The sequence below is a fragment of the Polyodon spathula genome, chromosome 49 (genome assembly GCF_017654505.1).
Source record: "Polyodon spathula isolate WHYD16114869_AA chromosome 49, ASM1765450v1, whole genome shotgun sequence".
Lineage (NCBI taxonomy): Eukaryota > Metazoa > Chordata > Actinopteri > Acipenseriformes > Polyodontidae > Polyodon > Polyodon spathula.
This window is the reverse complement of record NC_054582.1, coordinates 1190875-1205242: the sequence shown is the minus strand read 5'-3', so window position 1 is coordinate 1205242 and position 14368 is coordinate 1190875. Positions and strand designations below refer to the sequence as shown.

The window sequence follows — 14368 nt, the reverse complement described above, 5'->3', positions numbered from 1 at the left end:
AATCTCTAGTGATTTAATGCGCAGAGGCAAATTGCGCCAGCTGTAATGGCACCAATGCAGCACAGCGCTAGTACATGGCTGTTTAGCCTGATGGAAAATGAGACCAGAACATGCTTATCATTTCAAGGCGTCTGAGTCAGTAAACACGTCTGTTTTCAGTTGCGATGCAGACAGATATTTTGCTTTACTGTTTGTCGTTTCCTAATCGTGCTGTGGGATGTTTCCTTCTTTCTCTTTCTCTCTCTCGGGGTCGGCGTTTCTGGAGGGCAAACATCGCTCTGACAATGCACGCATTGTGATGATAACTGGAGACTGTGTCTGTGATCCAGGCCTTGGTTCACATCTCTGGCACAGATTCAGCAGCTGGAATGTTATTTATGCTACAATAGACGGTTTTGTTATTTGTGTATTTACTTATTTTTAACGTAGTGTGCCCGGTTATTTTACCCTAGTATAGCCCCCCTATTTAGATCGTCCAACTACATTCTACTATCGCAGTTTCGGTTCCAGAGAACTGAAGCCGTCTCCAATTCCAATGCAAAGGAGCGCAACATTCCGGCGAGTAACCGACCACTGGAGGATAAAGGCCACCCAGAGCCAATACAGTGCTCTCTGTGGACTCCCCAGTGACGACCTGCAACTTCGCACAGCTAGGGAGAAAACCCGAGCGAGTCGAGGACCCCTAACACCATCTTTAAAAAAAACAATCCTGAAAGTTTAAGCTTTGAGGCAGTCTATTCAAGCACTCTGTGGTTCTGTAAATGGGACTGCATTTCCGTACATACCAGAGAGCTGCGTGTTAGAAATAGTTAAAAGGTTGAGTGTGTAGAGCATCATGTGCGCAGATTACCAGTCCACTTCGTTATGTAACTTTGTTTGTGGAGAGGACGTGTGTCACAGGTCTATTTTGTAATGCATTGCAGTCAAAGTATTTATGTTCTTCGTGTTGCTTAGTGTTTAAACAAACAAACAAAAAAAAAGTGCATGCTATTCTTCACACTTGATGCATTGCACACACAGATGAGGCTTTTTGTGTGAAACTGAAACCAATTCCACCACTGTCCTGATCAGCTGAATACAAGTTTATACGGAAATGTCACTTCTGACACAAGGGCGCCCTCTGGTGGTGGATTGACGCAATACAGTCAATACTGCTCTATTACTGGAGTGCTCTACAGACTGTCGTTACTGTGAAATATTTGTTTAGTTATGCAGCGAAGATCTGGCCAGTTTTATTTACATGTTAACCTCCCCTGAGAGGATGTAGTATATTATACAAAAAAACTTGGATCTCTCTAGAGTGCATCAAGGCAGATACAAGAGCATTAGCAACCATTACAGTGTAATATTATTCTTTACTAATTAAAAAACCCTAGACGCCAGTTTGCTACAGCAGCAGTTTTATTTTACAAACAAAACGCAATGCCCCCCCCCCCCTGACATATTCTTTGTATCATAAGAAAGCAATTTACAAGCAAGAAAAAAAAAACAAAAAAAAAAGAAAGAATCAAACACTATGATAAAAAAGCAGCACTGAAAGTAATGTCACAAATCAGGTAAAACCCAGATAACAGAATGGTTATGAGTAAAATATATCATTTGAATAAATATCTTTTTTCTATAATTCATGCTATAAAATCAATTTATAAATGGCAATTTAAATATTGTTACAGCATAAGCCCTAGCTAGCTTAACATACGGCACAGTTTCAAACAGCAGAGTTTCTGAGGTTCACAGTTGAGTTGAGTTGAGTTGAGAGGTTGCAGGTACAGTGGGCTAAAGGGACTCCACGGCGCTCTGTTCAGAACTAAAAGGAGGAAGGGAAGGTAGCAACTGTTAAACTGACTCTTTCACTTTACAATGTAATTGCAAAACGCCATCAATTGCAAGGGAAGTCAAAGTTTTTGCGTTGCTCCAGCAGTGAGTTTGTTCTCTAATCCTGGGCTTTGAGCTTGCCTAGCAAATCCTGTGCGCTGACATTTACACAGACAGCAAGAGCATGTTCAAAGCCAAGTAAAAACCTTACTTAGACGAACATGAGAACTCAGTATTGGAGAAACGGAACGCTCTCATGACTGCAGGGACGGAAATACAGCAAGAGTCTTGCTGCATGAGCATTTTCACCCATTCCAGGTTTCAGTATGATCTTGATTAGCCACAGTGTATAGGGAACGCGCTCTGGTGTGTGTTATGAATCTCCTAGTAAAATGAGGAATGAATCAAACTGCTATGCAATGGGAGTCTTATTTCCCTCCCCGGATTGCAAACACCATTCAGAAGTAAGGGAATGTAAAAATATAAAACAGATGAGAAAGAAGCATTGTACAGATCAAAGCGAGGCTGAAGACAGTTATAATTTAGTTCTGAACAGTCTGGGACTCCCGAAGTGGGTATTCAGCCCACCATCCCTTCTTTGTTTGGACACAGGCGGAGGTGCAACTACAAACCACTTCTCCTAGTGTCACAGTATTACTACACAATAGCACCAGCTGCAGCCAAATACAGACCTGCAGTTCATCCTTTAACTTGACACACGTACACCCACCGGGTGTTACAGCACAAGTCAAAAGCGATTACAAAGTTACACCTTTGATTCTTCACTCAACCTGTCCAAACACCCCCCTAAAAATAAAATACGTACATAGACAACCCCTCCCCGCCCCGTTTCCAAAATGTGTATTGTCCAAATCAAAATAGCTCCCTGGCAAACTAAAAGTCTTCCATTCCTTGCAGTGACGTGTTAAAAGTTTCAAGAGTCTTAATAGTATTCATTTTAATAGTTATTACATTGAGAAGTTTATTGCTTTTTTCAAAAAATAAAAAAATAAAAAATACAGGAAAGTTGTGAAAATATTTCATGGAAAGCAATGGAAGACTTTGCACAGGATCAGTGTTCATAAACTACCCGATTCTTATTTCTCGCCTGTCCCTCGGTGGGGTAACGAAACAGGGGAGGGAAGCTTATTGATGGGAGTCTGAATTGCAGCAGTCCATTTAGTAAACTGGATTTGCCATTTGGGACATCTGCAAATCGCCCGTTTAATGATGACAATTAGGCATGTTTGCAGTTTACCAGTCACCGATATATACTACAAAACTTAAGCATTAAAAGAACACTCGGCTCATAAGACAAGGGTGCACTCCGATTAGCCGACATGCTCAAACTGTAGCGGGACTTTAAAGAAGGGGCTACTGCAACCATCCCAAATCTACGCAAACGCTGTTCTTTTGTGGGAAGAGACCAGCGGATACAAGCATCTCTGCTTTCCGAAGCCTCCACCCCCCTCCCACCCCACCTGCCCTCAACAATGTACTTATTTTGTGGAACCGTTTTGAACAGTTTGAGTGAACTCAACTGAGTGTCAGTCAGTTGATAAGTGAGCACTGTGGAATTATAATGCATGATTAGTACATATATTTCATATAAAGCATTTACACAAGTATATATATTTTTTCCAAATACTATTTATATATATATATATATTTATATATAAAATTAATAAATAACCCTGACCAGTCTGAAAGCACCATTCAAGGGTAAAATTCCCTATAAAATAATAATTATAATAATAAAGTAGTCGAGGCATTTCATACTTGAGTCCCTTTTAGGGGAGGCTGAACTGTTATAATAATCAAAAACAATAAACACAAAGTAATACATCGACTGCAATAAAAGCTGTGTGCTTCAGTAACCAATATTGAGAATGAGAGCGATGAGTAAAAAACTGTACCTGTGCATCCAACATCATCTGATCATTCACTTGTACACCTATACTCACAGTTACTGTTTAATGCAAAGATTCCAGTTGCTTCCACTTCAAGAGAATGGCTGCAAATTCCTCTTATGAGCGTGCAGATGATATTTTTAAAGTGTTACTGTTAAACAGCCTGTGAACATCCCCAGTGTTTAACCCCTCCCCCCAAACAGATGTGTCTGTGTATGTTTTTTCACATTTTGGTTACTTATTGAATGTGTCAAAGATTTTAACAATGACTATTTCCTATAGCTTGCACGCATATTTAAATGCACACTAAACTTCCTACAACATGCTGCCTTTGACTGGTGATGTGTTTAATTTAAAAAAAAAAAAAGTCCAGCTATTTGATAATAAATGCAAAATGGAAATCTAGTGACCAACGTAGACTCTGTGCAACACAGCACAGAGACTGCTCTGTCCGAGAAAAAACGTCAAGAAAGTTTCCAACATTACACAATTCAGTGTGTACAGGACAGGTGTCAACATGATGAGAAACTACTGTATTTACAAGTGTTTATAGATCAAAAAAAGTCTTATTTACAGGTTCGTGTACTGTAAGAACAAGACTTACATTTAAAAGAAAATGTAAGTCTGCAGGAATTCACAGTATGTAGTAGCAGATCAAGGACAGCGTCCTCAAAACAATTCAGAGACACCGAATCACCTGATAACATAAAAGGGACTCAAATATGCATTGGCCTCTATGATCAGGAATTCATTAATGCATTTGTTTAAAAACTATGATATCACAGCATGGTTTACCAATTCTGCATTCAATATAAATGAAGTGATAATACTACTAGATCAACCTACTATTAAAACACAATTAAATTAAAAATCAGTTGATTAGACACTGAGAAAAGATATATCCATTATATTTTCAAAGCTTACTCCAATATCGCCTGTCTTCGGACATGAACAGTATACAAAAGAAAACAAAACGCAATAAAAAAAAAAAAGGACCATGCATTTCCTTGATGGAAAGCTGGCAAATTGTATTTTTTCATGCGACAAGGCACAGTTTTAAAAAAAAATCAAGATGCCAGCTGTTTTAATAAAAACAAAAAACAAAACAAAAAAAACAATAAAAAACCCTGGTGCAAATACATCAGATACAAAAGTTCAAAGTCAGAACCACTGCAGCACATAAACCTTGTTATGGCTTTGTATTCTCCTAACACTGCAAAATAAAAACCAGGACAGCTCGTTTCAGGCCAAGCTAACACGGAACACACAAAAGAACAGTTGCCGTACTTTCATAATTAATCATCTGTTGAGGAACTGCCCTGGGGGACAGAAAAAAAAAAAAAAAACTGGCTTGTTTTTTGTCTCATTACAAGCTTGTGTATAATTGTGTTTATAAACTGTATAAAAGTTACTGTCATCCAGGAATGGAATACAGGAAGGTTCGGAAACACTACGTTTTGGACATTTTCACTATTAGCAAAGGTGTGTTTGTCCTCTGTTCTCTGGAAGTTTGCTTGAACGGCTCCAAATTAGAAACAGCAAGGTCACAAAGTAGTATCCTGAATATATAATAACACGCCCCCGGGACTAACCGAGGTTCGCTGTTCTGGGAAGCACTGCTCTTCAGTCCTGTGAATGACTGTGAACTCTGAGATTGCTATCTCAAGGTCTTCAAGGTTTATATGCCAGATCAACTTCAGAGTAAAATCGACAGCAACACTTCTGGTTAAATCTGCTTTCCCACTACAGTTCCATTAACAGCTTCGACTACTGACCTACAAGCAGTGGAAGTCACTGCATTTTCACTTCGATATGTTCCAAATAAAGAACTGGGATTTATTTTTTGGCAAATTCTTTGGTAAACTCAACAGTAAAGCCTAATGTTAATTATGGGTGGGAAGATGTAGTTATACCCCCTTTCTCTCCCACCTCAAATACACCTACCAAGAAAACACAAGTACTCGATGCCGGCAAGACCAAAAAAAAAAAAAAAAAAAACTTCAAATCCCTTTTCAAATTTGTGATCCTTTTACGTGTTCCTTGTTCTAGATCTACAGTAGAAGATATGAACTGAGTCATTCGAAGCAGTTTAAAATAATAAAATGTACATGATACAGTTTGGTAATTTGGTACAGGTAAAGCCATCGCGATTTTATATTCTAGACGGTGTCACTTAGTTCAAGTTCATTAATGCATGGGGCAGGCTCTTTTCTAAGAAATCTTGTATATAAAAAGAGAGAAAGCCTTTATGAATACTAATCTATGCTTACAGAACAGGTTATGTAAATTTAGCCTGTTTGTAATACAACCAAACCAGGTACCTTTTAGTAAGCTCAACGTTTGTTCAACAGATCAATGTTTTGTTTTTTTGCATCTGAAAGCTGAAAATCTGAACGCCCACTCTTGTGTTCTGCTTACAGAAAAGCAAGCGAGTTATAGGGGAGTTTAATGCAAATCAGTACAGCCTTAACTTCAGCATGGAAACGCACACAGTGTTCATTTTCACACCTGATCGGAGACGCATTTAAAACAGTAGCTGTGTAGACTTTGGAGAACAAGTGAGGATGGACGATATGTGTTAACGGCAATTGTTCTCCAGTCTAGCCAATCACAGACCCTTTTCAACAGTACGTACTCTTAAAGCTACATAGGATGCGTGTCAGAGTATTCACATTCAGTTGGCTGTAGTGACCCAAGTTACATAACGTGTACATTGAAGAATGCATAATAAAAAAATAAAAAAAAAACAGCACCAGGTTTTCAAATAATGTAGAAGCAAAAAAAAAACAGTTATTTCTGTTAAAAAAAAGAAAAATGACAGCAAATTAGTTAAAACGGGACAAGAAAGCTAGACAAGCACTATCATAACAGTCCTACGTGGGTATAATAACAGTATAATAGTTGCTAGTGCGTCTTCTGTAATAACTGGTGGATTACAATGGAAAATAACAAAGGTTACACTACCTCTTTCATAACTTTCTTAAGTCCCATTCAGTAGTGATGTAGAAGCTATGATTAGCTGTCTCACTTGAAATCTGCTGCAGTACAGTGATTGTGCATTCTGAATACAGCTAAATGTAGAATACGGTTACCTGTGTACATTAGTGGCTATCAGTTGTAAATACTGAGATATTTGCTATACTGTATTTGTTTCGTCTAAAATGGCCCAGTCACATCTGTTTCAGTTCTGTATTTTAAAAAGTGCATTGAGGTTTGGATCACATACAAAAAAAAAAAAAAAAAAAAAGTTTGGAGAAAGTGTCGCTTATCTAACTTCATTTTAGTTTCCGTACCCATTCCGCCCTGCTTGTAAGATAGCAGATAGTTAGTCACCCCCGTCCCGTCCCGTCCCGTCCCGTCCCGTCCTGTCCTGTCCTGTCCCCCAACACGTTTGCACACTGCCTTTTTCTAAACCAGAACAATGACGACGACTATGGATTACACAAAATCAAACAAAAACCAAAAACATTATTATTACCAAATATTATGGTAACAACGTACATTTTCCCCAAGCAAAACACAGTTACACCTGTAGCCAAGGAGCTCTGAACTGCTACAAAGTAAATTGCCCCCAGCGGTGTGCACCTTTCGGTATGTTTCAACGCTCAGATAAAAGTTAAAACTTTGTTTGGTTTAAATAAAAAATAATAATACAAATCTAACATGTTAACTGGAAAAGCAGCGGTACCCATCCTTACTCTACTTCTTAAGTGCTATTTTAACCACTCCAGGAGCACAGATACTTTTCCTGTATTTGGTTACCATTTGGTTACCAAAAAGATCCACACAATGAGAACATCTGATAATATACTACCTTACTATATGTAATTAAGCGTTTAGTACACTCTGAACCACTGCTGTGTCCGGCGACACTTTCAACCAGCACTGTAAATGTTACACAGGGTCATGTGAAGAGTATTCAATTGACCCGGTTCTGAAATGTGTTCAAGGCTACATGCTTTTGAACTGACAATTGATCCTGCTCACTGAATCTCTAGCTAAGCTTGCGCATTAGTACACTTACTGCAACATGCCTATCTTACTTGAATTTACAGGAGGAGGAGGAAAAAAAAATCCTACAAAAAAGAATCCAACCGTTTCTGTTGGACCTGATCTAAACCACTTATTTTGCCTTACCCTATAAAACAAACCCTTTCTTTCCCCTAACTCAATACTCTCAACCTACAGCAATCATGTATATAGCATACCCTCTTTTTTTTTTTTTTTTAGTTGTGCATCGTTTTTAAAACAATACTTTTTTTTGCGATGACGGTATGAAATGGAGAAACTGTAAAACGACATCCAAAAATAACAAAATAATAATACATATAAAAAAAAAAATTAAACCCTAAAAATCACATCTTGATGCCTGAGCTTCGTCAGGGCTGCTTTTCATGCCATCTTCACCGTTGTCGTCATTGACTGGAGCCTCCTCGCCAAAGTGGGCGCTGTATTCCGCGCTGCTTTCGGAGGCCAGGGGCTCCTCCGCTTCTTTCTGCTCGCCAGCCCCCTCTGTTGGCTCGGGGGACTCCATGTGGTTGCGCACCTCAGCCCCGCTCATGTGCTTTTTCCGCAGGTGCTGGTTGAGGGTGCCCTGGAAGGGGAAGCACTTGCCACAGATCTCACAGTGGAAAGGTTTGTTGTCCGTGTGGCCCCGGATGTGGTACTCCAGCTGGTCCTTGCGCGTGTACTTCTTGCCGCAGAATTTGCACACAAAAGGGGTGATGCCCATGTGCAGCCGCATGTGGCGGTCCAGGCTCCCCTTCTGGTTGAAGGACTTCCCGCAGTAGATGCAGATAAGACGCTCATTGTAGGGATACCACTGGCCCCTCATGCTCCTCTCCCGGATGTCGTTCTCAAAGCCGGGGCTGCCCAGCACCGCCTCCCCATCCTCAGCTGCTGCTGCTGCTGCTGCTGTGCTCATCCCGCTGGGTGCCTCCACCGGCACCGCGACGGCCCTTTTGGGATGTGCCCGCCCCCCTCGGAACCCGCTGAGCATGGAACGCGAGGGGCTGGAGTTGCTGAGGCTCAGGAAGGAGGAAGACTGGGAGGCCGTCTGCGGGTACGCGTAAGTGGAGTGCTGCAGGACGGACCCGTGAGAGCCCACGCTGACAGCCAGCACCTGCTCGCCATCTACCATTTCCGTGTGGTAGCCGTCGTCTCCCGCCGAAGAGCTGTCCGAGCAGCTGGGCCGGTCCGACTTCTCCATCTTCACCTTGATATCCGTCACCTGCCCATCCCGGCCGATCAGCTCCACCTGCTCGTGGTCTCCTTCCATCGGGGTCTCGTGCTCCGAGACACTCCCGCTGCTCCCCCGGTCCGACTGCCCTTCCTCCTGCAGCCGGAGCCTCAGGCTCTTCCCCGACATGGAGTCCAGCTTGGAGGAGTCGCTGGAGGACACGTTGGCCTGCCGGGAGAAGTAAGGCGGAGAGATCTCGATGGGGTTGACGAAGAGGTTGCGGTCTTTGACCCCATTGCGGACGCCTTGCGGGCTCTCCTTGCTGCACATGGTGGAGTCTCCCTCTCCTCCCCCTCCAGGGAGGCTGATCTTCGAGTGGATGCCCTCCAAGATCTGGGTGCACTTGTCGATGACAGCCTGCATCTGCAGGAAGCTGGCCGCCGTCAGGAAGCTGATGACGTCCTTCAGATGCAGAGACATCCGCCCAGTGTAGCAGAAGCAGAGCAGCTGCTCGAACACGTCAGGGTTCTTGATGACCGAGATGGACAGCCCGCTCATGGTGCTCAGGGAAGAGTGATCCCGGAAGTAGGGGGAGCTGGCTGCCAGGACGGCTTTGTGGGCCCTGAACGGTTGCCCTTGGATGTGGACGATGATGTCACACAGCTTCCCTTGCAGGCGCAGTTCATTGAGCTGCCTCAGGACAGTGTTGCTGTACTCCGGCACGTCAAATTCCACGTAGCTGCTGCTGGTGTCCATTTCTTGCTTTTTATTTATTTATTTATTTTGTAAAGACAGCCTGTTGAAAAGTAAGCAAGAAACACATCATGGTTAGTTTAAGTCTCCCCTAATATATAGAAGCATTTTGTTTGTGACAGTAAAGTATGTAAAACTACTGCCCCCCTTTAAAAAATGGCTTGTTGCTGCAAAAAGTGCTACAGTACGTTATAAGCTGCTGACCTAACAGCTGATTTTGATGAATTTCACTTGCAGGCGCCCTGGGGTATTAGCATCGCATCAGCACCTGAAGACAGACACGTTATTACATTTTTGCAAACTGGAAGTATGAAAAGGAAACAGGTTTCAGGCAAAGCACGCAGGATTTGAAATTAGGGAAAAGAAAACGTGCCCGTTTTGCAAAAGCACGGACATTTTTGCTAAATAAGAACCAAACATGGGCCCTCTACAATTCTGGAGCTTCCCAATACACTTTGTTCATTGGATCATTCTGGGGAGGCTGCCAACACCACACACACACTGCCTGGTTGTAAAGAGCTGGCAGGGAATCTCACTTCCACCCTGGCTATGTGGTGACAGTAACACCAGCATCTACACCTGGCAGCTGGTATGTCCTCACCTCTGCTCTGCAAACAGGTGGCTGCGTATCATAGCAACAGCTGCCGGGGCTTTCCAAATGCTGCTGCTCATTTTCTCTGCTTTTAAAAAATCCCAACAAAATGCCTCTTTTTAGTTGATGCGTATCGTTTCGGTGCTCGCAAACGTAATGTTAAACACTTAGGCATGATGGAGGAAGACGGCATGGTACAGCAGACTGCCCTTCACGCAAGGGACAGAGCGCGCCTCAGTGGTGGTGGGGTTTTGGTGATAATGATTAAATATCCACAGCTGGATTCTGTCCCTGGCCTCCAAAACTGAAAGCTTGCAGGTCAAGTGGGTTAGCCGAGTGTGCCACCTAGCCTATAAACACCTACACGGACACAGCAGGTTTACTATCTAGCCTTGGTATCAATAACCCTGTTTTGCTAAGAGGCGTGATGTTATGCACGTGGCAGCTCAGTAAAGTAATAGCACGATCACAATGAAACCATTATCAAACTTAACCAGTGGGGAGCGAACCATGTTAACAGAGTCATCTTCAACTAAAACTAAAATAATAATGTAAAAAAAAAAAAAAAGATAAAACCAGCCAACTGGCAGATGCTGCTAATCCATTCCGAACAAAGATTTCATAAAGAAAAATACATAAATACATCAAAGAGACTGGAAAGACACTTTATATTTGAGCTCCATAACAGAACAGGTATACATCTTCTGCTTCAATGCTAATTTCTCCAGGACTGCCTGGCGAATGCCTGATAGTTAACTCTGCTTTCTGACCCTATTTCTGCTCCATCCTTGTACTTCCAGATTACTCAGCTGGTTTTTACAGGAACTCATCCCCGGGTCTGCCTCTTGCGCTGACAAGCGAGATCGGCGGGAGACAGCCTGAAAGAGGCCTAGGGCGCAGGTGCAGACTATGATTGGAATGTGTGCCCCCACCCACTTACCCTAGCTCAAGCAAGCGTAAGTGCTCTGAAACAGAGCAGGGAAAACAATGAGAACCTTACATCGGGTCCTGTGAATGAAGAAGCCAGGGGCAAAACACCCTTTGACGTTACGTCAGCTGGTTACAATACCTCCCCCCATATTATTTTACTGCCCACTGTACCCATAAAACCTATCCATGAATCTCAGGTGACTGGGTAATTGGGCGAGCTCTTTAGATCCATCAGTATTTGCAATGACAATATTTGTTTTGTGGTGAGGGTCATGCTTACTGCACTGCCAGGGATCTGCAAAGCTAATTAAATCAGACAGGCTCCTAGGAGAAAAACCTACACCAGCCTCTTAGCCACAAATCATCAAAACAGCTCAATTAAATCAGGGATTAAAAAAAAAAAAATTTAAGCACAGTGACCTAATTAACCTGATAAAGTTTCAAAAACCGATTCTGTTTTCAAACAAACTAGAGAGCGTGTGTGTTGGAACTCAAAACCCTCCTTTCAAATATGGAGCCCTTTTAATGATATTTCAAATGGAGTCTGCAGGGTGACCCAGCGCGGTCAACAAGCCACCCGCTTCAAACTCTGCATCAGTTTATAACTTAGCAATCCAATAAAAAACTGGCAGCTGGCACAAAATAACCTCTAACTTTGTGTATTTATTTTTTGCTGGAATTTCCATAAACGATCACTGAAGGAATAGTTAACTCTTACAAGTCAGATGACTTAACTCCGGTGGACAATTTTCAATGGGAAACAGGTTAAGTCTAAGTCTCATTAGTCTCTAGAAGCTTCCTATACTGTCCAAAAGTACAAATTAGTAATTCATTTATCCTTGGGGTGTAATATGAGACATTCAAAAAAAAAGATAGAGAGAGAGAGAGAGAGAGAGAGAGAGAGAGAGAGAGAGAGAGAGAGAGAGAGCATTGCATAGTCAAATCGTTTAGTATTATATTTTAATACAAAATGAAAAAAATGTCTCAGTTGTAAAGTAAATAAATTCACCAGGCTTAAAACACATGCAAGAACTGGTCAAATTTGCTCCCAGTAGAATTTATTATTAGTATGCACGGCTCGACCCTGGAACTTGACCCACACAACACCCGTACTTACTGAAATTACATTTCCTGGTAGGGTATGCAATTTAATTGAGTACATCGTGCTCACACAGAAGACAGTCGGGTTAACTGTGCCAGGCACTACGCGCTAATGGCGTTATTCCGAAAGCGACTCGTAGCTGTTAGCTGCAGAGCACATCTGAAAAGTTTAGTTTGCACAAACGGTTTACTTTCACAGCTTGTCAAGCAAAGCTCGTTTCGCCCGTGCATCTGAGCAGTACACGATGAATTACAGATTATAACCCCGAATGCAACACAAAAACTGCTGAATAACTGAAATCGCAACCTAACCCAAACACTGGAGTTTAGTTGGAAAACTCGTCCAATATGTTCAGATTCGCTTAACAGATGTAATGTAACAACGCACACGTGAAAAAGGGTATATGAAAAAGCTTTCGAGCGACGCGGTCACGACCTTAGCTTGCGATTACAGTGTCAGCAGACATTCACAAATGCAGCACATCTCTGAAATGATTAAACTGTCACCATGACACACTACTCTCGTGGCAACTCACTTAAAAAGTCCGAATTAAATACCTGCAACTACAAAACTCACGAAGGGACTAAAAGCGGCAGTTTACTGAACAAAAGTTTCAAAAACGAAACAATCCTACCGCGGAGTGGAAATGCGAAATGAACGTTTTCAGGTCATAAAAACTCGAGTGCGTGAAGACTGCAGCCGCGGCGGAACCGGGGCTCTGCAAACTGTAACGGTGCAGCAGGCAGAGGAAAACACAAGACACGGGCTACCTCGCTGGGGTCACACCCGGCGCCGCGGAGTGCTTCGCGTCTCTGCCAAAGCGCCAGCGGGCTGCGGTCTCACGTTGTCCCGGTTAAATCGCTCCCATTCCCCCCAGCAGCGGCTCGCTTTGCTCCAGGCCTCCTCCTCCTCCGACTCCGGCGGCGGCTGCTGCTGCTTCCCAACCCGACCGGAAACTCCCGTGAGCGCACGCTTCCGGGTCGGGAAGGGCTGTTCGGAAAGGTTCGGGCGGAACTCGGCGCCAGTCGGGAATCGAGCCGTGCTGTGTGGCGGTACAGCACCCGTAACTGCGGGACACTTTTTGTGTAAACGTGTGCCAGTGAATTTACAAAGTTCGTATTTCTAAAAGCGTGGCAGTACGGTACAGATGAACTCAGGCTAGAGGACTCCCTGAGGAGTGGCCGGGCTTGAGAGTTGCTATGAGGCAGCTTCACTTGAAGACCTGCTGATGCACATCAGACTCCTCACTGCCTCCGTTTCAGCACCTCATGAACACGGGCTGGAAATGAAACCCAGCCCTGCTGGATCGATATTAGTGGCTTGTTGGGCCGAAGGTCACTTCAAGCCCTGATGTTGTTAAGTATCAAGAGAGAAACAGAATTGTGCCAGCGAGTTTTAGAGATTTATTTCCACTTGAACATCAAGTGGCTGTCCTTATGACCAGTGAATGACCAGAATCGACCGCGCCTCTGCAGGGGGGTCTTGTACAACCAGGGAACTTGCATCTTGCATGTTGTTCTGCCACAAGAGGGGAGTCTAGCAACCTGTTTAGCAAGCTACCAGTACACACATACTCTCTCTCTCTCTCTCTCTCTCTCTCTATATATATATTAAACACACACACATTCTTACAGATTACAAACCTTGATCAGTCAGCTGCTGTAGGTTGGTCCAGCTGTGTTAAATGAACAAATGTATACATATAACAAAAGGAAAATGACAGAAACAAGCTGTATTTATTGCTGAACACGTTTTAGTACAAAAAAAAAAAGAGGTTGACAATGTTCTTCTATGAGAAGAAAATACGAATGTGAATGATTCCAGTAAACGTTAGACAAACTGCATAAATTCCACTGAGACGTTGTAAAAAAAAAAAAAAAAAAAAAAAAAACACTTATATGCTAATAAAGAGCATACCAGAATTTCAAAACCTCATATTTTTAAACCTTATTCACAATATCAGCGTTGAAGTATCACAGTTCAAACATAGAATAAAAAGTACAATTTAATAAATGGATAAATTACAAACATGAATCTTTTGAATTAAGTAATGCATTTTGTTTTACCCAACTACAGTATAAATGTTA

At 42.5% G+C, this 14368-nt stretch overlaps 1 protein-coding gene across 1 annotated transcript; it reads right to left on the bottom strand.

Annotated features, from left to right (window-relative positions):
• Positions 1 to 866: 866 nt before the first annotated feature.
• On the bottom strand, positions 867 to 13223 carry zbtb34 (zinc finger and BTB domain containing 34). The gene is made up of 2 exons (XM_041238534.1): positions 13052 to 13223; positions 867 to 9700 (listed from the first exon to the last, which is right to left on the bottom strand). The coding sequence occupies exon 2, from the start codon at positions 9658 to 9660 to the stop codon at positions 8074 to 8076; it is 1587 nt and encodes a 528-aa protein (XP_041094468.1). The 5' UTR covers positions 9661 to 9700; positions 13052 to 13223; the 3' UTR covers positions 867 to 8073.
• Positions 13224 to 14368: the final 1145 nt, after the last annotated feature.